At 38.2% G+C, this 27,178-nt stretch overlaps 1 protein-coding gene across 1 annotated transcript; it reads left to right on the forward strand.

Moving 5' to 3' along the window:
• The first annotated feature begins 6,160 nt into the window (after nucleotides 1-6,160).
• Nucleotides 6,161-26,228, forward strand: KBTBD2 (kelch repeat and BTB domain containing 2). Its single transcript, XM_068972748.1, has 4 exons — nucleotides 6,161-6,235; nucleotides 15,268-15,778; nucleotides 20,805-20,970; nucleotides 23,591-26,228. Exons 2-4 carry the CDS (start codon nucleotides 15,609-15,611, stop codon nucleotides 25,124-25,126), a joined length of 1,872 nt encoding a protein of 623 aa, XP_068828849.1. The 5' UTR covers nucleotides 6,161-6,235; nucleotides 15,268-15,608; the 3' UTR covers nucleotides 25,127-26,228.
• Nucleotides 26,229-27,178: the final 950 nt, after the last annotated feature.

Raw genomic sequence — 27,178 nt, forward strand, 5'->3', positions numbered from 1 at the left:
CTTTAATTAAGCTTTTTTTGTGTGTGTGGTGCGAGGGCTTCTCATTAGTGACTTCTTTTGTTGCCAAGCACAGGCTGTAGGCACACAGGCTTTAGAAGTTGTGGCACACAAGCTCAGGAGTCGTGCTCCGAGGCAGGTGGAATCTTCCCAGGCTGGAGATCGAACCTCTATCCCCTGCATTGGCACGTGGATTCTTATTATCTGCACCACCAGGGAATTCCTGTATTTAATTTTTAATGATACACTATAAAGGATTATTGTAGGTTATTCTTGAGACATCCTTTAGCAAATTAGTAGGATCTTTTATTCCAATTGGTTGAGAAGTTTTAAAATATTGAATGAATGTTGAACTTTAACAAATGGTTTCCTGCATCTTTGAAATAATCATATTTTTCCCTCTTCATCTTGCTAATAAAGCAGATTCTTTAAAGAATTTTTCGCTTGTTAAACAATCCTTGTATCCTTAGCGTGCACCCAACTTGGTCTTTTTTTTAATTTTTCTTTTATTTTTGGCTGTGCTGCATGGGTTGTGAAATCTTTGTTCCCTGTCCAGGGATTGAACCCAGGCCCCCGGCAATGGAAGCGGGGAATTTCCCCACCTTGGTCTTGATGTATTTTACTATGCATTATAGGATCACATTTGCTGGTATTTTATTTGGAATTTTGGAAACTAAGACTAGATGTGGAATTGTTTTATAACTTTTCTTGGTTTCAAGATATCCTAGCCTCATACTGTAACATAAACTCAATTAACTTGCCATCTTTTTCTGTTCTCTAGAGCAATTTGCATAAGACAAGGATTATCTATTTATTCCTTGAAAGTCTAGTAGAACTTCTCTGTAAGATTACATTGTGTATTTTGTTTTGTAAATAGACTTGGCTATTGATGCATTTTATCTAATGTTTATAAGTCTGTTTTTTTAATTTCTTGATTTTGTTTTAACAACTTGGAGTTTTTCTAGGAATTTGTCCTTTTTGTCTGAGTTTCCCAATTTGTAGCTATAAGTTTTCATGATTTTTGATTTTTTTAAAGTGGTTGTGATATCTATAAATATGTTCTTATTTTGAGACTTAATGTTCTTTGTCCTCTATATTTTTTCCTGATCAACATGCTCGAAACTATATCCATTTCATTACTCTTATCAAAGTACAAACTGTTTTGTTTTTCCTCTCCTTTATTTCCGATGTAGTAATTACTGTTCTTTCATTTGTATTTTTAAAGGTCTTTGGATTTCCTCTTGTTTACTTTTCTAGCTTATGAGTTGGACATCTAGCTAATTAATTTAACTTTTATTTCTTATATACATGTTTAAAGTTATACATTTCCTTCTAAATACCTCTTCGATTGCATTTTACAAGTTGTTATGAAGAATTCTCATAGTAATTTATTTCTATATAGTTTCTAATTTCCATTCTTTGCTCTTTTTTCTAATTGCAGTATGGTTCTTTTCATGATCCTTTGAATTATTAAGAACAAAGTTTTTCAGTTTACAAACATCAGATTATTTTGGCTAACATTTTATTATTAATTCCTAATTATAGTGCATTTTGTTCAAAGTTGCCAATAATTTGGCATTAGTTTGGATTTGTTTTATATGGCCTTGTAAGTATTCAAATTTTGTAAATGGTTGCATAAATTTTTAAAAAATTTTATCCACTAATTATTAGATGTTCTTTATTTATAAATATCCTTTTAATTCACATTTTTTGTTTAAATTTTCTGTTATTGTTGTTTAGTCACTAAGTCATATTTGACTTTTTTGCAATCCCATGTTTGTAGTCTGGCAGGCTCCTTAATTTTTGGTCTACATGTATGTACATACATGCATACATGTGTATGCATAAGCTTACATCTGTTTTCTGGTTCTGTTTGCTGAGAGGGCCTAAAGCAATAATATCTTTGGAAACAAGAAGGATACCTAGCCCTCAGATCTTGGTTTCTAAATGCCATTCTCCACTTGGAGGAATCAGAACTTGAAGAAATGGCTGATTCTAGGACAGGCAAATACAGAGAATCACAATTTACTGGTGAAGCCCCAAAGCAGCAACCTCTATGGGAACTAGCACTGAGTGGGGAAACCTGAACTTTAATTGACAAATTTCTGGAAGCTCAGTGTTGACAAGTCTAAGAAATAAAAACTCCAGGGAGACCAAGTCATTGATGGGGCCTCCACATTTCCATGACTTTTACCTCCTGGAGCTCTGCAGTTTTCTTATGGGGCATAAGTGTGTAAGTGTTAGTCGCTCAGTCGTGTCCAACTCTTTGCAACCCTATGGACTGTGTAGCCTGCCAGGCTCCTCTGTTCATGGGATTCTCCAGGCAAGAATACTGGAGTGTGTTGCCATTTCCTACTCCAGGGGATCTTTCGAAATGTGTGAAGTTCACAATGAGCAATATAAGCTCACTAACAGACATAATTGTAGGAATACAGAATACTTGCCTTGCCCCATACCATACCATTACATTGCTAAAGGCCTGTTTACACAACTTCTTCAGCCAGTATCCATGATGTACTTATTATAGGGAAGCAAGATAGAAAGGGTATACGGTTGACCCTTGAACAACATGGAGTTTGGGGGCACTGACCCTTCTCTAAGTCCATGTAACTTTATTGTGGGCCCTCCCTATCCGCAATGCTGCATCTGCAGATTCAACCAACTGTGGATTGTGCACTCTCCCCTCACAGATGGCCTGGTAACTTCCTCCCCCAAATCCAAGGTTTGTAAATAGGTTAAAATTAACATTAAGAATATTTTAGATTATCTTAGTATCTTAAATCATTATGATTTATAACATCAGAAATGGTTAAGCAAAAATTCAACTTTAGAAAATATGTAGTTACATCTTTATTTTCCCAGTTACATTTTTATTTTTATAATATTTCTGCTTTCTTTTCTAGAATCATGACAATGTTTAAAATGTAGTCTTAAGAATTGTTTCATGGCATTTGACACTTAATTGAAATAAAATGCCTTATTAACTCAAAAGGAATGTTTGAAACAATGTCATGTGCGTAGTTTTAGATATAGACCACAAGGGAGCTACTTTACATTGCAAAAAAAAAAAAATTGGTATAAAAGCTAGAAAATACTGATTTATGATCTCCCTAAAATGGGCACTCAAACTAGCTGTGATTGTTCTGCTTCTGAGCTAAGAAGTGAAATTGTAAAGAAGGCAAGGTGGTGTTGAGGTTTATAGTGACACTTTACAGTTGTTCTACCACAGTAGCTGCAAGGAGTCAGCCTCCTCTTGACATCAGCAGCCTCCTCTTCCTAATGGCTGCAGTCTTCTTTAAGGATTTTTAAGGGGATTACAACTTTGAGGAGGGAAGGAACAGCAAACATGTACAAATATTTGAGAATAAATGTTCGACTTGTTCTTTTTCCAGTTAAGATAAAACACTAAAAAGATTGGTTTGGAAACTCTAGAAACTTCAATCCAGCCTGCCATCCCAGTGTTTTAAATGTTATAAAAGTAATGCTGTAAGTATTAACTAAGTAGCAGCTTGCTACTTCTCTGACCCAAATAGGCTTTTGCTAGACCTGGAAAATCTGTCTTCACAGCTATAGTTGGCTGAATTACAGTTCTAGAAAGTGAGATGTATGTGAAAGTCTGCTGAGTTGGGGTATGGAGTATTATCCTGGGAAAGCTTTTACTTTCTTGGGAAAAAAAGAAAAAGATGGCTGAAGCCATTCCTTTCCCTATCTTCCTGCCTCCGACAACTAACTATTGTAAAGGCTAAAACTGTTGCAGCCATCTTGCAATTATGAGAGAAATGCTAAAAGAATCATAGACATTTGGGCTCTGCTTTTCTAGAGCTGTTGAATCAAGGATAACCAACTACCTTCAGGTTTATGTGACTAAACAGACCCTTCTTTAAGCCACTGCAGTAGAATTTTTTTATTTGCCGCCATATGCAATCCTAATTGTACAGCTATTAAAATGATACCTTTTAGTTAGTACTCTTATCCTGACAATTAGCTACTTTTCCTATAGTTACTAATATTACTGTTTAGTCACCCTAACCAGAAAACTCAGTCATCCTTCACTTCTTATTTCCTCTCATCCTCTTAGTACCTGAGTCTTACATATTATATCTAGCTAGTGTTAAGTCCAGCTCTGTTTCACTCTCCTCACATTAGTTCGGACTCTCTCCACCTCCTGTCTGGATTATTTTTACAGCCTCCCAACTAGTAACCCCAGATTCAGTCCAATATGCACCATGCTTCAGAATTATTTTTCTAAAATCTTATCAAGATATTCTCTTCCTTGGGACTTCCCTTCTGGTCCAGTGGTGAAGACTCCTTGCTACCGATGCGGAGTTGGGGTGGGGGGATTCCATCCCTGGTCAGGAACTAGTATCCCACATGCCAGCGCAGTGAGGCCAAAATAAATAAATAAAAATAAATAAAAAGATATTCGCCTTAAAAATATTTTAAATGATTCTCTGTCTTCTAGAGGAGGAAACACAAACCCTTTTTTTGTTTCTGCCTTCTTGTTTACGCTTTGCATCTCCAGGATCCAGCCTGGCACAGAGTAGGAACACAACCATCTGTTAAATGATTTTAATCTTAAGGATCAAAAACAGACATTTACTCAGACTAAGCAGAGTGAGAGCATACTGGAGTTAATAAAGATGCTTTGAATTAGTTTCTAGATTCTGCCGTAGTCCCAGACATACATATCTTGGTGTGTATTCAGTTGATTTAATCTGGTCTAAAGAAGCTCTTCACTAACATGTGTGCATTTAGTTTATAATTGGTCACGTACATTCTCCAGATTGGGCTTGTGCCAAGAATGGAAGTTATGCAGGTGGGTGAAGTCTATGTGGGCATTTCTGACAGTTTAGTGATCTATGAATAAACTGTATCAAACTAGAGAGTAGATCTGTGACTTTTCTGCTTGCTAGCAAGCCGTACCAAGTTAACCACACCAGAGTGGGCCACAGCCTACGGCTGTTACAAAAGCCTCGCTTAGTGAAGCTGAAGGCTCTCCTTTGGAGGTTACTGGGGGGAGCTGGAAGCCGAGGCATTGCAGCACAAAGTAGCTGAAGAGCCTTCCCTCCACACGCCAACGGTTCACTCTCCAGAACTGCAAGCTCTTTCAGGTGCTGCTTTGAGTTTTCTCTTGGCCTTGAGACCAGGACATGAAGTCTCTCTTGATGAGCAGTGGAAAACCGAATGTGCTCTGGTAAGCGGAGAGCGTGTTTTGGAGAGAAGGGGCCGAGGAGACCAAGCCCACTCAGCCTCCCAGCGTCTTTCTTCCCTGGTCTGGCGTTGTCTAGTCCACCTTGTTCCCACTCCGGGACTCAGCCTGCAAATTTCTGTATTTCGAGAGGGGGAAAAAATCAGTCTACGGCATAGAACTTGGTGCTTGGCTGTCCGCATTTCCCAGCACTGAGTTTCTCTGTGCTCTTTTCACCAGGCTAGGCCTGAAGCCTCCCTTATCCGCACCCCCTGGCGCCCCACACCCGCGCTCCTCGGAGAGCGACCCCTCCGCCGCGCACGCGCCCTCCACGGACTCTCCGCTGACCTTCCCAGGGAAACCCCTTCAAAAGCGTTTCCCCGTCACCTCGCGCCTTCCCCGCCCTTCCTGCTCTTTCCGCTTCCTCCACGCGCCTGCGCGGACCCAATTGTTTTGGCTTTCCGGTGGGATCTAGCAAAGGAAAAGGGCGGGGGAAGCGAGGGTAAGGGCGGGCGGGGTTGGGGGGGTGGTCCCAAGAACCCGGGAAACTGCGAAACCTACGTTTGTGGTGCTAGGCGCGCGCCTGGGCGCGCGCGGCGGGAAAAGAAACCTGGAGAAGGCTGGCCCACGGTCCGCTGTCCGCGCGTCCCCGGGTCTCGAAAGGGGCCCGCCAAGAGGGCGAGAGCGCGCCGCAGGGGCGGGGTGGGAGCGGCAAGCCAGGCGTCTCGCTGGGGCTGACGAGGCGGCGAGGGCGGGCGGCGCGGCTCCCGGGGGAGGAGTCTGGCGGTGGTCGGGCCCAGAGGAGCGTGCGGCGGCGCCCGAAGAGGACGCAGTTTTCCGCTCAGGACTGAGCGGCCGAAGGAGGGCGCGAGGGGAAACCGGAAGGAAGGGGAGGCGGCGGCGCCAGCCTTCCTCTTAGGGAGGCGGAGGCGAGACCCCGGCCCTAGCCGCCGCGGGAGGGCCACGCCCCCGCCGCCGCGCTCCTGGGGCCCTGCGTCTTCGGGGCCGCCGGCCGCACTGGATCCCAACCCTCAGGACTGAGGGACTCGGGTGAGCAGGCGTCTCCAGCTCCGGGCGGGGGACCCGGGGGCGACCTGTGGAGAGCTAGGGAAGGAGGGCCGCGGCTGGAGGGGGTTCGGCCCTTTGTGGCTCGGCGGGCAGGGGGCGGCTGTGGCGGCATCTTTCAAACCGGAGACGTTTCCGCCGCGGGCGGGGGATGGGCGCGGGCGGCCGGCGCCTCTGTCCACACCCGGCGGCGGCCCCGCTGCGGCCCGGCGTCCGGCCGGTGCTTGGGGCAGGGGCGGCTGAGCGAGTCGCTCGCGGGGGCGTTTCCGGCCGCGGGTCTCCCGGGCGGCGCCCTGGCCCCGGCTGGAGCCCGCGTTGCCAAAATCAAGCTGTTTCCCTTGACTACTCGCGACGTGTTCGCGAGACGGTAGGCAGTAGGAGGGCAAGCCCTGCGTTTTTTCCTTGTCCGGTACTTCTTAAGTAACCAAGAGATGTCTAGATTAACAGAGGTCCCATTGTGGGTCTACTGATGATTTTAAAAAGAAAGCAGAAGCTGCCCTTTGAAACGGAAAATTGTGTACGTATTTACTTTAGACTGAAATCTCTTAAGTTATTTGAACTCGACCACCTTTCTCTCCCTGTGAATTGAGAAGCCGTGGAGTAGACTCTCCCGATGTAGAGCGGTTATTTTGAGTTAACGGCTCTTTTATTTCCCCTGGTTTATTAATCAAAGCTCACTTTCTACTACTTCAAAGGGAGAATAGTATACCACTCAGAAATCTCTAGAGTTGTTCGATGCCACGGATGACCCCGTCAAAATGAAAATAGAAAAAGAATCGAAAATGTAAAATTACCTGTGAAAGGGTTTGTTTCTGTGAAATATCTAGCTAAAGTATCAGCGTTGTAAAAACGTAGGGTACAGGACGTCACGTGTTGTTGATAACATGAATCTGTACGTCTGGCTCACTTAGCATTCAGGCATTTAGAAACAACCCTATCAGCAGTGTACTCTGACTACAGTTACTTTTTATCTTTTCTATTGAGACCACTAATCAACAAAGTGGAATTAACAGTGGTTCTCTATTTTAAAGTAAGGTGGGTGGGTTGGTTGGTTTTGCTTCCCGCTGTGTTGTGAATTTTTGCCTGAGTTTTTGAGTCGTATGAACTTCAAATCTCGAAATTGTGAGTGGCTTACTGTAGTTAACCTTAGGTTAGGATTTTTTTTTTTTTTCTAAGAAGGACTTTTTCTGACCGAAAGTAAATTGAAAAGTCTAACCAGTCAGTTGTTTTCCATCCTTGATGATGTGGAATTTTGCTAATATTAAGATTACTGCTTTACTTTGATCTTTTGTTGGTCTAGTGCTTATTGAAGCCCCTTTAGATTGGGCCCTGAAATTCTCAAGAGGTTGTTGTCCTCAGTAAACAGTACCAGGGCTGTGGCATTCCTGTTGAGCTTGGTTTATAGTTCATGCTTTTCTGCATGGTTCTTTTTTCTCTACAGACAGCTCTTTGTCGGAAGAGTTTTAAGCGCTATAACTCTTCTCTCCTTTTTGCTCTCCTAAGCATTACCGCAGAATCAGCTAGCTTTGGTTATTCACATGGCGCTTAAGGAGGTGGTTGGGAATAGAGGTGTCAGTACTTCAGTCCACGCTCCTCCACAAATTTTCTTTCTCCTAGTTAATGGAAATAATTAGCTATTTCATAACATCCAAACATTGAACACTGAATGTGTTTAAAGTGAATGGTAAATTTATAGAAATTTGAATGCAGTCTTAAAAGGCAAAAGATTATTTGGTTTTCCCAAAGATTTTACTCATTTACTTAGAAAAGAGTTGTTTTTCTTCTTGCTCGTATTTCTAAGAGCAGGAAAAAGGATTGGTCCTGATGTCATAAAAAATATGAATGAAAATACCAAAGTCCTTCATTATATCTTAGTCTTAATCATTTTCAGTTTTGTAGATTGAATAGAGCAGTTTATGTTCAAATTACTCAGGGTATTAAAAATGATAGGTTGTTTTCAAGTAACTTTTTAAATATGTGAAGCTTACTCCCTGTTCACTTGCCAGGATTTTTCAGCACCTAGATTCTTCTGTGTGGGAAGGAGGGATTATAGTAGGAGACTCGGAGAAAATGTTATCATTTAATGAGATACTTTTTCAATTCTTCCCTTTTTTTTTCCCCTCAGCTCCACTCCCTCCCATACTTACTGACAAGTGGTAACGTGTAAATAGGTTCCATGGTTGGCAGGGGATTCTAGGTATTCCTCAGTTTACCCTTCTTTTTATTTTTTTTAAGGAACTGATAAACTTAAGTAGCCATAATTGTTGTTAAGTGATTGTGCCCTTAATGACCTCATGAATATATTTAATATTTGGGAAATAGTTTTGTTATTGTGATTGAAAACAATCACTGATTTGGTGAAAAATGAAATCCTATTGAAAAAGTTAAGGTCAGTTTTACTTGATATTTCTTCAGCTTTCTTAACTCTGCAGAGCTGAGGGGAAAAAAAAAAGTGATAACCAAAATAAAAGGACAGACTACAGTCATAATTATTCTATCACAAATGGTGTTTCCTTTATGTTGTTTAATTTTTTTAAAGTGAGATACCTTACTGATCATAATGTAGAACAGAAGCCTATTCTTGTGACCTGAATTTACTTGGGATACTGAGCATAATTAACTTGATGGAGTCAGGTAGTCTTTTCACACTCGTTGGAAAAGGGGTCAAGAAGGAGTAGACCTAGGTTCTGAACTTTATTAGAGTAGAGGAGGCTGTACGGAAATGTCTCAAACTCATACATTCTTTAAAAGTCAGGGTGTTTGTTTTTTAATTGATGTTTGTCACAATTCCAGAAAATTCTGTTTGTGTAGTAGTTGACAATCAATTTGAAGATGAAGTGGTTTTCCAAACATTCCCAACTGTCAGGGTTGTTTTGACAACTTGAGAGCAAACTCTTTCTAGCACCAATATATTGTCCTCCCTGAAGCAGAAATCTGTGTTTTCACTGAAATGAAGAAAGGCTTGTTCTATGACTGGTGCCTTCCTGGCTATCACTTAGTTTTTTTGCACAGGCATCAGCCTTCTCGAGGTTAGTCTTTGTTGTACTGGTATGTTTCACGATTTGTACCATCAAAAATACTCCCTAAAATCTTTGAAAAAAATTTTTTACTCTAAAATGGTATTCACCCAAGGCAAAAAGAGAACTGTGTTTGAGTGTTGAAACCTTGTAATTAGGACTCAGACCTGTGTAGGTATGAAGGTTGAGAAGGTGGAAAGGTACTACAAAAAGCTTGACCAGTAAGTGAGTGTGTTAAGTAAAATAATTACAAATTATTTTTTTTGCACAGAGTAGTAGTTCTGTGTGTCAGGCACTGCTCCAGACTCTCCATAGAGCTCATTTAATCCTTAATCCAGTTGAGAATTCTGTTTTTATCCCGCATTTTACAGATGAGCATACTACAGCACAGAAAGGAAATAACTTATGAAAGGTCACACAACTAGTAAGTTGCAAAGTTGGGATTTCAGCCCAAGTAATTTGGCTCCACAGTCCATGCTCTAATTTTTTGGCAATACTTGACATTAGAATAGCCTTGGATTTTTTCTAGCAAGTTTAGATCTTCTATATTGACATTTGTAGCACTGGAAGTTAGAGCATCACCTAAGTTAATAATATACAACTTGAAAGTGCTGCATACAGGTGATGACCTGTAGTCCACTGCTCTTGCTCTTTATCACTGTTTCATCATTACTGTGTAGTTTTTGTGCAGTCGCTGTTTGAAACCTCCTCCGTTTTTTCACCTGGAAAAGGAAATGGCAGCCCACTCCAGTATTCTTGCCTGGGAAATCCCATGGACAAGAACCTGGCAGGCTACAATCTATAGGGTCTCAAAAGAGGAGGACACAACTTAGTGACTGAACAACGACCCTATCTTCTTATCCTTCCTGGTTTCACACGTATAGCTCGGTTAATTGCTGATCAGTCTCATTTTCACATTCAGTAGTTATTCAATCCTTTATTCTTTATCCTCCAGATCTTGTCTGTATAACTTTGGGAAAACTTGTTTTGTATCTGTTTCTGTTTCTATTGGGACTTCCTTGGTGGCCCAGACGGTAAAGCATCCGTCTACAATGCGGGAGACCTGGGTTCGAGCCCTGGGTTGGGAAGATCCCCTGGAGAAGGAAATGGCAGTCCACTCCAGGACTATTGCCTGGAAAATCCCATGGACAGAGGAGCCTGGTAGGCTACAGTCTAAGGGGTTGCAAAGAGTCGGACACGACAGAGTGACTTCACTTCACTTTCAGTATGTTTCTGTAGCTATTCTGTGGAAAGGTACTATAAATGACACACTTGTGGGAATGAAAACTAGATTTCAAAGTGAAGTTAGATACATTTGCTTCCCCTACAAAATTTATAGTCACATTGATTATGCAAGGGAGGAAAACAAGTATTGAAACAACTTTCTGTAAGACGTATTTCAGATTTTTAAGTAGAAGTGTGTGTATTGCTGTGGATTGTTGACTGATTTAATCCTGATGACCATTTAATAACAGAATGCTCTGAAACTATCTTGTGTGGCAAAATTCACTCAGTAGAACCTTGGAGACTTGGGTAGCCTAGAAAAAATGTTAGAATCCAAGTTTTTGCTTTTTTTTTTTCTCTCAGTTGCAATTCTACTCTTAATAGGAAGCTTTTAGATTAAAACATAAGTTGGTCTTTGTTCTCTACTTACTTGCAGAAAGTTGGTGAAGGTAGAAGAAAGGATATCATCCTGTATATAGCATTCTAACCTTATTCATTGCTGTTATCCACTGGTATCAAATAGATCGATCAAAAATACTGAATTTAGCCAAGAACTTAGAAAAAGAAAGAAGAATATGCATACTTTTTATGCCAGAGTACATTTTACTTTGTTAGATTCTCAATGTCCTTATCCTGTGTTTGTATGACTCCCGTTTAATGCTTTTTCTAGTTGGCTTTTCTCACTGTGAAATATGTCCTGACAACTACCTTTAAATTATAGGACCTTTCTATTCATCTTAAGGTGCCTGATACCTGGAAATGTGGCAACTGATAGTGGATTCCTAGTCTTTGGCCATCAGTTCATCTGCTGAATCCACGTGTTCATTGGATGTCTTTACATCCAATTGTACACATCTTCTGTATTTCAAATATATATAAATAAGTTGTGCCTACTAAGTCCCTTCAGTTGTGTCCGACTCTGTGCTACCTTTGGTACTATAGCCTGCCAGACTCCTCTGTCCATGGGATTCTCCAGGCAAGAATACTGGAGTGGGTTGCCATTTCCTTCTCCAGAAATGATGTAGTTGATTTTTTTAAAAAAGAAAGAAATTTAAGTGTTTTTGACTCTAAAATAGGTTTTTTGTTTTTTTTTTTCTCATTGTGGGTTTCTTTCAGCAGATTAGAAAAGTCCTTTTTTTCTAACCTAAATAAAGGATACTCACTGGATTTTTAAAAAGTGTTTCAAAAGTTGACTGAGCCTGTAGTAAGTAGGGAAAGTGGTTGTGTGACTGGGTAAGAGATGTTAAAATATTTCAGTTGAATGGTGGAATACAGACAGGTTAGATTAAGAATTATATTTAATTCAACTTTCAAGGATTTAAGGTTTGTGCTTTTTCCTTGTTTTTATGACTTGAAGGGGAAACATTCTTCTGGGGAAAATATCTTTGAAGTGTGTATTTTTGTTACCACCTTTTAAAAAAATTCTTAATATTTGATCAAGAAGCAGCCTAAAACAGAGATTGGTACATTTATCCTGTAGTCCGTTTTTGTAGAGAACATTTGTTGAATCATGTCCGTTCCTTTATGTGTTGACTTCGCTGTTTTCAGACTGCAGCAGCTTTAGCATTTGAGACAAAGACTCTGCTTACAAATCCTAAAATATTTTGTCTTTATGATGAGAAAAGAAAGTAGTATACCTTTTGAAAGTTTGAGTTTTTTAATTAAGTAATCATTGCATATGTTAACAAAATTTAGAAGGTTTAAGTAAGTCTTCAGTAAATGTTTCTTTCCTCTGTGTGTGAACCACTGTTAACAGGGGGACAAATGCCAGCTGCCTCCTTTGCTCATTTTACTTGTGCTACAGTTGTTCTTATGGTAAAGGATAAAATTTCTTGTATTACTTCTCTATCAAAAGTTTGGAAATGAAAGATCATGACAGCTAGATTTTACTCTTTTGCCTACCTATAGATTTGAGTTTGTCCAGAATAAAGACACTCTTTTTAAATGATAGACATGTTTTGGCTGTAGTAAGAGTAAATGACTTGGTGTCGGAGCTCTCACAGTTGGCAGCTCTCAGTCTGAGTACTTACAGTACAATGACCAGCACTTAGTAAATACCCAAAAAACATCTCTGGAGTTAAATTTATGTAGCCATTAATTTATGATCGAAAATTAAGTAAACAGTTTCATTGATACCTGGGAATTAAGGGGAAGTTTGTAAAATGTGTCCAATGTTTGGTTATTAAGTAGGATAGTTCAGACTTTGTGAAATGTTTCAGAGTGTGTAGTATATTGATTTTAAGGGCTTTTTGAAGGTTATTTGTTGGCCATCTTAAACTTTGCCATTTTTTACATTTTCAGTTAATACATTTTGAACTCTTATGTTTCCAGAAAAGCAACACTTAATTTTATTTTGAATTGTACTAGATACTGATCTGTGTAAATTATTTAATTTATATGATGTCTGAATGACTTTTGCTGCCTATTTTAATGTTGAGATATCTTAAATAAAAATTGTTAGGGAGACAGTGTACCCTAGATTTCAAAGGGAGGGATGGAAATAGGGGGTGTATAAAGCAGTGACAATAAGATTGTATAAAGTTGGCTCACTGTGTAGTTTTCTAAAACCAGACTAGTATTGTTTTAATACAGTATCATGAATATGATAAAAAGAAATAAAATCTAATAAAATGGAGACATACATAAATGGGGCTTAAAAAAGGAACTGCAAAAAAATCAGGTTCGGAGAGTATGAAGTCTTAGAGAAATAATCAGAGTGAACCTGTACAGCTACCCTGCAAGGAATTCTGGAGTGTAGTGTGTCATCTAAATCCATCCTGGCCCTGGCCAGCAGCTCCTGTCACCTGGTTTAAAGATGGATGGGGACAGTTTGGGGTCGGTCCTACAGCTGGGGTTAGGAATTTTAGCCTAGCAATATATACATTTTTGTCAGATAAATTTTTAGAGGCAGAATTGAAAGATTGAGATAATAAGCATTTACAGTGCCAAATATTACATCTTCTATAATACTTCCTTTGCAGTTCTGATATTCAGAAAGCTCTTAATATCAAGTTAAAAAAATTTTTGTAAAATTTGATCTGAAGTAATGAGACTCTATATAGTATTATTTTTCATACTATTCACATTTCCCTCAGTGAAAATAGGATGTTCAGTTATGGAGTTCTGTCCCAGACTGCTTGTAGTACATGATATATGTACCACATTACCTTTATAAGATTTGAGAGATCCTAAATTCCAGAACATAGCTGGCTCTAAGAGTTTTGATTAAGGGCTTGGAGGTATGTATCAACTTACACTCCTGTGTAAAAATGCTCATTTCTAACACCCTCGCTAACACTGGGCCTTGCTGCATTATTAATATATGAAAATAGCCAGTGATTTTAGGTATCATTAGCCTTAGAGGTTATGCAGTAAACTTAGATTTATAGGGTAACTTTCAGATCTGGAAGAGCAAAGTCATTACCTTAAATGACCCAAGTCTCTGGCTTTGCACCTGTTTTAGTTACTTCCTTATACTTCACTTGGCTGGAAATTTGACAGTCTACATCAGGTTAGCAGTTTATGTAATAGTATAGGTTGGCCCGAAGTACAGTGTGACCTCTTTGAGAGATGGATGATATTTTTGTGAGAAAAAGTTGTAGTAGTTCCAAATGATGGTCAAATAGTTTTATAGTTTTCATGTCAACAGCACTTGACTTTCTGATTATGGAACTAAGAATCATCTAATTAGGAAACAGGAGATGGTTTTTTAACTATTAGTACTCTATATTATACATTCTTTTTCCTTATTTGTAATTCATTTGCCATACGTTGCTGCTGCTAAGTCACTTCAGTCATGTCCGACTCTGTGCGACCCCATAGATGGCTGCTCACCAGGCTCCCCTGTCCCTGGGATTCTCCAGGCAAGAATACTGGAGTGGGTTGCCATTTCCTTCTCCAGTGCATGAAAGTGAAAAGTGAAAGTGAAGTCGCTCAGCTGTGTCCGACTCTTCACGACCCCATGGACTGCAGCCTACCAGGCTCCTCCGTCCATGGGATTTTCCAGGCAAGAGTACTGGAATGGGGTGCCATTGCCTTCTCCTGCCATACGTTATAAATACTTAATTCCAAATAATATTTTAAAATTAAACTTTAATGCAGCTGGAATTTCTTTGATGAATGGTATTGGATTTTGTTTTTCCTCCTGGGGGTGTCCAGTGTTATTTGTTGGAATAACCAGTCTTCTACTTTGAAGACTTCTTTATCATATCTAATACCTTTTCTTTTAACTTGAGTGTATTATATTTACTTGGGTTTTATTTACTTGCCTTTATTGTAGAACTGTTAATATATTTTAATATTTGATAAGTCATGAGGAAAGACTTGCCTCCCTTTCACTCAGATATCTTGGCAATTTTGGGGAAGTCTTCCAGATGAATTGTCTAAAAACTGGACTGGAATCTCCTGAAAATTTTAAATTTACACATTTTGAGAACATGCACATTTGTATAATATGAAGTCTTCATGTAGTAATATATTTCTCTATTTTGTCATACTGTATGTTTTTGTTTTTAAAGAACTTCATAAATGTATGCATATTGATATGTTCTTTACTTTCTGAAATGTTTAAATTTTTTATAGAAGTCAAAAAGATAACTTAAAACTACAAATGTAATAAACTTTTAAAGTATTCCTTTTCTCATGTTTTATTTTTATGGTAATGTCTAAAGTTGAACTTCAAAAAAATGTAACTCATATGTAAGTCTGCTTAAACATTGTATTCTAAAAATGTACTGGCCTAGATACTCTGACTGATATATATATTTTTTTTTTTAGTTATTCCAGAGGATCCACCAAACATAGGATGTTGCCACAAAATCTACCTCGTGTGTTACTCTCTTTTGAGATGAACAACAGTTGCAAATTTGAGCAAGATGTGTGCAGACTGTGTTGAAAAACTCTGAAGAACCTAATTAACACAGGATGACCTAGTAGTGATTCTAAGCCTATAGCAAGATACTATTCATTAGTGAGTGTGTCAGTCTTGGTTCTGAATGCTGCAGATATCAACAAGCAGAGTTTCTCCTTTTTTTATTTCTGAAGCATTCACTTGACCTTCCATCAGTAAGACTGACTTTATTCTAATCTGTTCCTGGAGATATTAATGGAATACAGTCATGTCCACTCAAGAGGAGAAGCAGATCAATACTGAATATGCTGTGTCCTTGTTGGAGCAGTTAAAATTGTTTTATGAACAGCAGTTGTTTACTGACATAGTGTTAATTGTTGAGGGCACTGAATTCCCTTGTCATAAGATGGTTCTTGCAACATGTAGCTCTTATTTTAGGTAAGTACTTTTAATCTTGGTTAGTTTGTAATTTCAAGTGCAGAATGTTAGCTTGTTTTAATCTTTTGATAGAAATTTTTTTAAACACTATTTAAAATTAAAAAAATTAGATGTCTTAATGTTTTGCCTAAATTTTCTATTTGGGTGATAAAGTGCTTGCCAGTCACCTCCTGTGTGTGTGTAAATAAGGGACAGGCAAGGGAAGGTTTTACAAAGATTAAATACAAGAAATTTGAAATTAAGGTTAAGTTTAATGATGCGGAAGCAAGAAGGTTCAGAATACAGTACTGTTTTTTTCATTGAAAGAGAAAGGAAAATGAATGGTGTAATTTTCACTTACTCATAAGATTTTAAAATGTTATGAATTTAAGAGTTACTGTATACTTGATAATAACTTCTAGAAGATAATTGGTAGTGTTTAGATGTGTTAAGGACTTTTTAAAAATTATTTTTTATTATTATTAATTTTTAAAGGACTTTTATTTCCTTTGAAAAAATGAATTTTTTGCTCACTGTTGGTTACTTTGATCATTTGTGATCTTTTTAGCCTTATCAGACTTCTTCCAGATTGAAATAGTTAATAACTGATAATGTTCTCTGTGCCTCAGAATTTAGAAGTTGATTTAATTGTTTGATAATTATAAATAAAACTACATTTTTATGACTTTTTACAACTTTTAATCTTTTTAAGGTAGGTTTTCCTTTGTTATGTATTTCATGGGAGGAATAGAATTAAGGCATAGAAATTCCTATGTTTGGTCACTGACCTTAGGTTGAATCTTTACTTAATATTTGAAAGGGACAGAATGAATAAAGATGAGTTAAATGTGGACTGGTATATTCGTACAACAAATCTTAGCTGGCTTAAGTGGCTATCATTAGTGAAACTTACTTTATGCTGCTTTTTAGTGGCAGCTATAGACAGGACAGGTATAATCTTAACTTTCCAAAGCTAACATAGAGGAAGGTGTAGAAACTTCACATTCCCCAGTATAACACATCTCATGATGATTACAGAAGCTTAGGCCCAGATTGCCTTGTCAGTTGCTTTGCTGTGCCTGCCGTTTTTTCAGGTTTAACTGTGGATATTTCATAGTTTCAGACATTGAAACTATTTTTATCATAGAAGACTTAGCATATTTGTAAACAGTGATTCTAGAAAACCTAATAGACCTAGAGAGGATCCTTAGAATCCTCTTGTGTTTCTACAGATAGAGATTCTTGGATTTCAAACCCAGAAGTTATGATTCTTCTGGGTCTAACTCAGTGGGTCCGAGTTAGAGTTTCAGGATTTGTGTATTTTAAGAGCTTCCCAGATGATTGTGATTGTCAGGATTGTTTTTGTTTTTTCATCTCCTTTGGCTTAGTAGATAGTGTCAGGAATTCAGTTACAGATTCAGTCAAACCTAGGTCCATTAGTTCTCCCTTTTTTTTTTTAGTTCTCCCTTTTTAATGGCTGTTAATTATAAATTGATTATTCTTTATTGGAAACTTTATGACTTGTGGATTTCCAGATTGGTATTTGTAATCATAGACTCTTCTGTGGTTATTATCCTAGTAGTTGTCTTGTGTAACTTTTAAACCTGTGCAGAAATTCTTTTTGCTTAATTGTCATCTTTATCAGGAAGGTAACACATGCAATTATGGGTTAGGTGTCTTATCTTTTTTCTTCCTTGTTAACTTTATTTTTCATTGTATAGACAACACACTGTTCTCTAAATTCTCTAGCCATGAGGTTATTCTTTTATCTTTTAACTAACTGGGTTGGAATTGGCTTCCTGGAAGGCTAAATAAAAAGTTTAAATATTTCATTAGTATCACAATTTAAAAAGCAACACAATCTCTTTAAGGCTGCTGTTATTATCACTAGTTAGTTCCCTTCTTTAGCATCTTTGGTGTTCTAAGAGAATATATTCTCCCTAAAGCAAATCAGATAATAGGGATTTGAAGTAACAGTAGAAAGAATAGTTCTGCCCATGTTTGGGATTAAATCCATCCATCTTTACAATCCTGTGTCTGGGCCAATTTCATAATCCACAAGACCAAACCACATATATTAATTTTTCCTCCTATATATATCTTTTCTCTGGACGGGATAGATAGTTATTATATATTCCCACAATAATAACTTGATCTTTTCCCAGGTTTTTTCAGCTGGATTCTGCTTACAACTTTGTAGATTTCAGTATCCTTACATATATCGCTATCAATTTAACCATTAGAAATTTCCTATGAGAAATTTTGTCCTTTGAACTAGGTACATTCTTTTGCAGTTTACCAGTTTCATTCCACCAAGAATCAAAAAAAACTTTTAAAATCCCAAGAACCTCTGAAGTAATAGTTTCTACTTCTTAGTAACATATACAGTAGACGGCAAATGAAAGGGATTACTTGAGAATTACTCAGCACCTCTCTCACCATGGTAATTCAGCCTGCTGTAATATTATGCAATTCAGCATTTATTCTTTCTTTGAAAAGCCTGTTTCAGATTTTTATGATCAAGTTGGCTCAGCTTCCCCTAGTGTCTTTCGTCTTTGGGAAGCATAGATCCTTCACAGAAGTCCATTTATTCTGGTGCCTTAAACTATAGCCTGGAATAACCAGTCTCAGTGTCATCTGTATAGTCAGCTGTTCTCTTGACCTACTTCCTCTTCCAAAGTTAACTACCTTCTATTGGAACAGAGAAAAAGCACATGACCCCTAAATCTTCCATTTTTGCTCAGCTCTCTTGTAATTCTCTTTCAGGTTGCTTTTGCTTATCGCCCATGTGAGAGAAGTGACTTGTGAAACAAGTGCCACCAGTAGTCTTAGGTGCTTTTCTTAGCGTTTTCTTGTTACATCTTGGATGTTTTTTGAGAATAATTCCTGTTCTCCTTTACTTTGATGAGGTTTATTTATGGCCATTCTGTATTCTTTGGGAGGCAGTTTTCAGATACCCTGATTGATGTTTTCATTCCCTTTTTCCATTCCCTAACTGCCACTTTTCCATTTCCTAACTGCCTCAAGTTAGCTGCTGTTCTTGCTGCTCCTTGTGAGCTACACCAGAAATCACCAGTGCTTTCCTAATTACTTCTGCTGCATTTGTTACCCTTGAGGCTCTAGTTTTTGACACCCTGCTTCCCTTGCCCAGAGTAGCATTATACTGACTGGCTTGTTCTTATTTCTCTGATGAATGTTTCTCAACCTTTTGTCATTCTTACTTTTTCTTCTAATAGAACTCTACCTCAGGTTGGGCATTGGGAATCTGGGTGGGTTTTTTAGTTTTTTAGTCTCGCTCATGTAACTTAACTTGGCTTTAACACATGACATTTTGTAGATAATTCACAGTCTATTGCATTAATGCCTGACCTTCATAGTTTCAGTAATATTAAATACTTAATTGGTTATTGTATTATTCTATTTGACTTAGCTGCCCACACTTCCAGTTAAACATATCTAAAATTTAACTCAGCTTTTTTTACAAGATTAACTTTTTTCCTCCATCTTACAGTTTTCCTCTCAGTGGTTAACAGTATATTTTTTCAGGCATTTACTTGAAAATAAAGAGCTAGCTTTGATTCTTTTCCTATCTAAGAAAGGAGCAGCAAAGAACAAGATGGTTAGATAGCATCACACACTCAATGAACATGAATTGGAACAAATTCTGGGAGATAGTTGAGGACAGAGGAGCCTGGCATGCTGTATTCTACAGGGTCGCAAAGAGTCAGACACAACTTAGCAACTAAAAAACAACAATCTACTTCCTATTCTTATTGCCAATGTTCAGAAAAGCACCTGATCTTGTTGGGTTTTTTGTAAAAGCTTTTGTATCCATTTCTGCCATCCTCAGTCAGATGGTTCTTACTTCTAACATAGATTATTACAGTAGCCTAAAAAGCAGTTTTCTGGCCTCCAGCCTTTGGCTTTTGAGATCTGCCATTACAGAGTATTCATTCTATAATGTTTTATTATGCTAGTGAATCCATGCTCAGAACCTTCAGCATTCTTCATTATCTACAAGGAAGTTCAGTAAAAATTTTGGCTCTGCTGTTGGGCTTGCGTGATCTTACCCCCGATGCAGGATTGAACCCAAGCCCAAGCAGTGAAAGCACTGGGTCCTAACCACTGAACCGCCAGGGAATTCCCTCTTGGGTCTCATTTAAGCCTTCTGTGATCTAAATGCCTGAACCTCTTAGGTTCAGCAGTCTCCCCCCCAGAAAAGTTCTTATATTCTACCCTGACTGACTACTTCATCCACTTTAAAGTGTTTCTAATCTTGTCCTTGAGGTGCCCAGGCTAGTTGTTGTGATACCACACTTTAGATCACTATAGGCTTTTCTATATGTTCAGTAATACTCTTTGCATTTTTTTTCATCTCTTCCCTATATGTGGACATTTTAGTTTGTATTCTTCATAACATAATTTCCTTTACAGCATATTTTCCTGCATGTAATTTTTTAGGAAACTGTCCTGCATATTTTTTAGGAAATCATTTGAGTAAGTTGAAATTTTAACAGCTTTGTTGAGAGCTAATTTACATACAGTTAAGTATTTCAGTATATTTAAAGAGCTATACAACCATCTCTACAATCTAATTTGAAATATTTCTGTCACTTTATGCACACTCACCTTTTTTACCCATGGCCCTAGGTAACTACTACTCTCCCTTCTGCCTCTGTATATTTGCTTTGGGGGGATATTTCATATAAATGGAATCATATAGTATGTGGTCTTTGGTATCTGCCTTTCACTGGCTATAATGATTTTAAGGTTTGTCTGTGTATGTATTAAAGAGTTTCTTTCGTTGCTAAATTCCATTGTGTGGAATATAAGGAGTAAATTAATTTTGATATTATCATTCAGAATGGCATAGTAGAAAAGTTTGGTATAGCTTTGGCACTGAATTATACTTTTCTGTTGCCTCCCTCAAAAGTTTTTCCCTGTAAGTTGTCCATCAGCAGATACCCTAAATAAACATTCTCTGTGGTCTAGTTTTGGTGTTTGTTTTTAGCTCTACTTTTGTTTCCCCCTCCCACCCTTACTGTAGGGCCATGTTCATGAGTGGACTGAGTGAAAGCAAACAGACACACATACATCTGAGGAATGTGGATTCAGCCACCTTACAGATAATAATAACCTATACATACACGGGTAACTTGGCAATAAATGACAGCACTGTAGAACAGCTTTATGAAACAGCTTGCTTCCTGCAGGTAAGCAGTTTTTTCTCTCAGTTGTATGTGTTAACTGTGGTTTATTTTTCTTAAGAAGCATTGTTTTATCAGTGATGTATTATAGCTATGTAATTTTATCGCAGATTTTAGAATGTAAAGTTTTTCTTTTTAAAATGTATAAAAGAAAAACAATAGAATTTGATCATCTAGTAAACTTAGTTTTATGATGGGAACTTTACTGAAAAGATAGGTGAAAATTTCATAATAGTTTCATATTTTGCCTAGTATACAACAGAATTTAGATCTTAAGTAAAAAGTTTTTAACAGTGTTACTAAATTTAAATGCTTTGGTGTTTTGGCTAAAAGCTTAGATATGCTAATTTTTGATGGTATTACTTTTCATGGAAAATATCAAGATTCTTAACAAGTTATCAAACAGATATTTGTAATAGCATGAGAACACACTGAGCTATTAAGAATTAAACTAAAAGAAAAAGTGATGATATATTTACATATGATAAATTGTTTCAGTCTCTCACTCTTTGTTTCCCCTTCAACATTTTTATTTTTGGCCATGCCATGTGGCTTGTGGAATCTTAGTTCCTGAACCAGGGTTGGAACCCATGCTCCCTGCAGTGGAAGCAGAATCTTAACCACTGGACCAACAGGGACTTTCACCCTTCAGTGTTTCTTTTAAATTTTAAGAGGCATATAAAAATATTTTCCAGGACTTCTGGTGGCCCATTGGTTAAGAATTCACACTTCCACTGCAGGGGACATAGGTTTGATCCCTGGCCAGGAAACTAAGATCGCACATGCTGTATGGTGTGGCTAAATAAATACGTTTTTCTGATTTCTTTTCCTATTTGGAATAATTCTTTGCATTTTCAGAAATAAGTTTCTCCAAAGGGAGAATCATCAAACTGAAGGTTAAATTTTGGTAGCTTAGTTCATGATACCTAGTGGGTACTGGATAAATGCGTGCTGAATAAACGTCAGTGACATTGGTTGAGCACCAGTTTAAGTAGCTTTCCTCCTTTTTAGTATGTACTCTTCTCCCCGCCCCCCAGTTGTGCAGTGTCTGTAATTCTGGGGAAACTGAAGCCCATGGTAGCTTCCTGGTGCTTTACAATGGAAGACATTGATATCCTGAATCCAAACCTAAAAGGGAGAAATGCCTGCTGTAAGCACTGTCTTCTATAATTTAAATTATTTCATTACTTATTTTTAAAAGCCAGGAACTAAAAGCAGGTATTTTTAGAATTGCTAAATAATTGAGGAATTTTAAGAAATTTGGGTTTCAGAACACTGTTACTGTAAATAGTGACACCTTTCCTTTGTTTTTTAATCATGTTAATGAAACCCTTAGGCATATGCTTACCCAGTGCAAACCCAGACTCTGCCTCCAGGACTAAGGTTGCCCTGGCAAGTCTGGGACGGGGCATTTTATGACTGCCAACATGGCTTTCACTATTAACTGCATGAAATGTTTTTATATGCCAGATACTGTACTGATGCTATATATCAGTTCTCATTTAATCCTAAAATAATCACTTAAAGGATTTCCCCGTTTTATGCAGGAGAAAGCTGAGGCTTAGAGAAGAAAGCTACTTGTCTGATATTATACAAATGTTGACTGGCCTATCCAAGTTTTGAATCCAAACAACTTGACTTCTTATCACAAACTGTTTCTAGTTAATCACTGTGATCTGGAATAAATATAGTAGGTAGCACTTGTAACTCAACTGAGATGTTTTGTCTTGAGAGAACAAATCTAGGAAACTTTGAGTGGCTAAGATGGGTTGTTAAATGTAGATTATTTATAACTGCACTGTTTTCTTTTGATTGGTTATCCTAGTGCTCCAGGTAAGAAAGGCAGGTAACTATTGTTAGGCATTGTGTGTTGCTGCTTTTTTATGAATATCTTATACACGTTGACAAAACCAGATTCTCGCTTCTCAACAATAATCATTTCCTGTACTGATTTACATTGTTCTTATTTGGTTTTCTCAGTTACATATTTTTTAAAGCCTAAAAGTATTTAACTTATGCATGAATTTCCTTACCTTTAGGCTGTTTAGGTTTTTAAGAGTCATTTATTGGGGGGTCTTGTTTGTGTGTAGCATGTGGGATATGAGATTTTAGTTCCCTGACCAGGGATTGAACCTGCACCCCCTGCAGTGGAAGCTCAGGGTCTTAAACACTGGGGAAGTCCCCAAGAGCCTGTCTGATGTTATACTGACTCCTAAATAGGGCAGTTAAGTAGGCCACTAGACAGGAAGAAAAATGCAAAACAATACATTTTGAAAGTCCCTCAGTCGTATATGACTCTTTGTGACCCCATGGACTGTAGCCTGCCGGTGCCTTTGTCCGTGGAATTCTCCAGGCCAGAATACTGGAGCGGGTAGCCATTCCCTTCTCCAACCAAGAGATCGAACCCAGGTCTCCTGCATTGCAGATGAATTCTTTACCATCTGAGCCACCAGGAAAGCCCCTGCACAGTCTTCTAGTTTTTTTTTATTACTGGAAGACACTATCTCTTAGCCCAAAAGTGTATCCAAAAATAAAACTACAGTGTAAGGATTTGATTAATATACCTGTGTGTTCATAGCAAATGTCTAGCTTGCCTTTATCAGCCTTGTTTTCCCCCCATTTTTAGGTAGAAGATGTGTTACAACGTTGTCGAGAATATTTAATTAAAAAGATAAATGCAGAGAATTGTGTGCGATTGTTGAGTTTTGCTGATCTGTTCAGCTGTGAGGAATTAAAACAAAGTGCTAAAAGGATGGTGGAGCACAAGTTCACGGCTGTGTATCATCAGGAAGCTTTCATGCAGCTGTCACATGATCTACTGATAGACATTCTCAGTAGTGACAATTTAAACGTAGAAAAGGAGGAGACAGTTCGTGAAGCTGCTATGCTGTGGCTGGAGTACAACACAGAATCACGATCGCAGTATTTGTCTTCAGTTCTTAGCCAAATCAGAATTGATGCACTTTCAGAAGTAACACAGAGAGCTTGGTTTCAAGGTCTGCCACCCAATGATAAGTCAGTAGTTGTTCAAGGTCTGTATAAGTCCATGCCCAAGTTTTTCAAACCAAGACTTGGAATGACTAAAGAGGAGATGATGATTTTCATTGAAGCATCTTCAGAAAATCCTTGTAGTCTTTACTCTTCAGTCTGTTACAGCCCCCAAGCAGAAAAAGTTTATAAGCTATGCAGCCCACCAGCTGATTTACATAAGGTTGGGACCGTTGTAACACCTGATAATGACATCTATATAGCAGGTGGTCAAGTTCCTCTGAAAAACACAAAAACAAATCACAGTAAAACAAGCAAACTTCAGACTGCCTTTAGAACTGTGAATTGCTTTTATTGGTTTGATGCACAGCAAAATACCTGGTTTCCAAAGACCCCAATGCTTTTTGTCCGCGTAAAGCCATCTTTGGTTTGCTGTGAAGGCTATATCTATGCAATCGGAGGAGATAGTGTGGGTGGAGAACTTAATCGGAGGACTGTAGAAAGATACGACACTGAGAAGGATGAATGGACAATGGTAAGCCCTTTGCCTTGTGCTTGGCAGTGGAGTGCAGCAGTTGTAGTTCATGACTGCATTTATGTGATGACCCTGAACCTCATGTATTGTTATTTTCCAAGGTCTGATTCATGGGTGGAAATGGCCATGAGACAGACGAGCAGGTCTTTTGCTTCAGCTGCAGCTTTTGGTGATAAAATTTTCTATATCGGAGGGTTGCACATTGCTACTAATTCTGGCATAAGACTCCCCTCTGGCACTGTAGATGGGTCTTCAGTAACTGTGGAAGTCTATGATGTGAATAAAAATGAGTGGAAAATGGCAGCCAACATCCCTGCTAAGAGGTACTCAGATCCCTGTGTGAGAGCTGTTGTAATCTCAAATTCTCTGTGTGTGTTTATGCGAGAAACCCACTTAAATGAGAGAGCTAAATACGTCACTTACCAATACGATCTAGAACTTGACCGGTGGTCTCTGCGGCAACATATATCTGAACGTGTACTCTGGGACCTAGGGAGAGATTTTCGATGCACTGTGGGGAAACTGTATCCGTCTTGCCTTGAAGAATCTCCATGGAAACCACCAACTTACCTTTTTTCACCGGATGGAACAGAGGAGTTTGAAATGGATGGAGAGATGGTTGCGCTACCGCCTGTATAGTCAGGAGTTCAGGGAGTGCACGCTTCGTCTGTTTGCTTTGTCATTTTCTTTGCTTAATGAGAGACTATGGAAGGACTGAATGAGTACATTAAAAAAAAATCTATCTTTGATAAATTTTATTTTTATGCCCTACTTAATATTTGCATCAGTATAATATATATCAGTGAGTCTTAAAGATATGCTTCCATAATATGAAATAGATTATCCAATAATTGAGAAACTTTTATGTGTATCATGAGAGCATAACAATCTGGATTATCTAACATTGTTAGCCCTGTGTATGTACAGTTCCAAAAGTTCACTTATTAAAGTAGTTTCCTGTTCCTAGTGTGGTATATCACAAATGTGCTGAGGTTATTTTGGTTAAATGTATTTCATTCCCGTGCTTCTGTTTTGAAGTCCTGGAATATAGTTTTTTTCAGTGTAGTTAAGTGAGCTGCACTTAACACTAGTGTCCATGTTGGCATAGAAATGTTGTCTAAATCCTATAGTTGAGGAAGATCTTCCATTTTATGGTATTGCACAGGGAAAGTATGACTGCAGGATCAGTCTAACTATATACTATTAGGTGCATGTACTCTCTTTTCACTAACTTATACTTGTCTATCTAGAATACAGGTCTTCCAATCAGCTGGTCATTTACCAGGTGTGGACTTAAGTTGCTGGGCTTGCAATAAGAATTGCTAGTCCCTCATTGTGCGGGTCTGTGTGGAGCTTTAATCAGTAAATGCCTCCACTTTCTGTATTACATTAACATTGGCTCATGCATAATACTACCTGCTGCTGTTGTATTTCTCCATCTTAAAGATTTAGAGTGGGTTAACCAGGTCATTACATCTTAATTTAATAAGCATTACTGTAGAGTGATTGTGTATAGATATTTGTTAGCTGTCAGGGTGTGTTTTTTTTAACCTGTTGTGTGTGGGGGGGTAGGATTAGAAAGGTGAACTGTTCAGGAATTCTCTGCACTAGCGGTGCAGAAGAGCAGATAACTAGTGCTGCTCTGGCATTAATCCCAGGAACCACTAGCAGTAGCGGGCCGCCGCCAATCTAACATGAGCACAGGTGCTTCATGACAAACATTACTAGCATGTTCAACTGCATAATGTTCTGGCACTGTATTTTGAATGATATTAATTTATTAAATAAATTGTATATATTCAAAATCTGTTTTTCTTTTGTGATGCGAATGGTGTGATTAATGTGTGATTGTAGTTTTATGGGGTCAGCTTAGTTTGTTACCAGTGATTTCTTCAGAATTTTGAGATTATATGTGTATTTGTCTGATTTGAGCCTTACTGTAGCAACATAAATTACAGATCAATGACTGCCTTTCAACTGTAGTTGCCTATTAGAATCACTTCTGGGTACTTTTGAAAAAACTTGGGATGATGCCTAAGCCTCATCCCAAACAAAGGAAACCACAGTCTGTACGCTCTTCAAAGCAGTAGTCTTTTGGAACCTCATTGGTTTAGGCCGTAAATATAAAGGTTTGATTCTAGATTACCTAGATTAGATTCTGGTCTTCCTAGAGTATATCATTGATTATGTTTTGCCGCCCACTCCTTATTGAGTAAAGTCCAAATTAGGTCTGTTTCAAAATTATAGAAAATCAAAGAAAAAAAAATCCTGAGAGAATCCAGGTGAAAAAAAAAATACATATACATAGTTCTCTTCAGCTTCTCTTCAGGCAAGAAAATGGAATAAAATATTTAAAGTGTTTAGAGTAAAGCAACATAGAATTCTGTGTCCTGCAGAATTATCCTTCTAAAGTGAAGGAAAAAGATTTTTTGGCAGTTCTCCAAACTTCTTTGCCTTACTGTCACTTTTATAACTTGTGGCAAACTCTGAATCTTAGATGAGTTTAGCTCTGTCTGCCTTATCTAAATACAGTTGGGTTGCTGATAACTGCCACAGAAAAGAACATAATGGTATAGACAGGTGACACTATAAATTTGATTATCATCCTCAACTAAGTCCTCAACATTAGCAACCTGTCCATTCTTCAAAACAATCTGAAATCTGTAGTCTCCTTAAGTCTTCACCTTCCCC

Source organism: Capricornis sumatraensis, chromosome 5 (assembly GCF_032405125.1).
Source record: "Capricornis sumatraensis isolate serow.1 chromosome 5, serow.2, whole genome shotgun sequence".
NCBI lineage: Eukaryota > Metazoa > Chordata > Mammalia > Artiodactyla > Bovidae > Capricornis > Capricornis sumatraensis.

What these genes read in the sequence shown, in the direction of transcription:
- KBTBD2 (XM_068972748.1), top strand. Translation starts at nt 15,609, where the DNA reads ATGTCCACTCAAGAGGAGAAGCAGATCAATACTGAATATGCTGTGTCC. An exon ending in ACATGTAGCTCTTATTTTAG is followed by an intron (nt 15,779 to 20,804) that starts GTAAGTACTTTT and finishes CCCTTACTGTAG; the next exon opens with GGCCATGTTCATGAGTGGAC. An exon ending in AAACAGCTTGCTTCCTGCAG is followed by an intron (nt 20,971 to 23,590) that starts GTAAGCAGTTTT and finishes CCCCATTTTTAG; the next exon opens with GTAGAAGATGTGTTACAACG.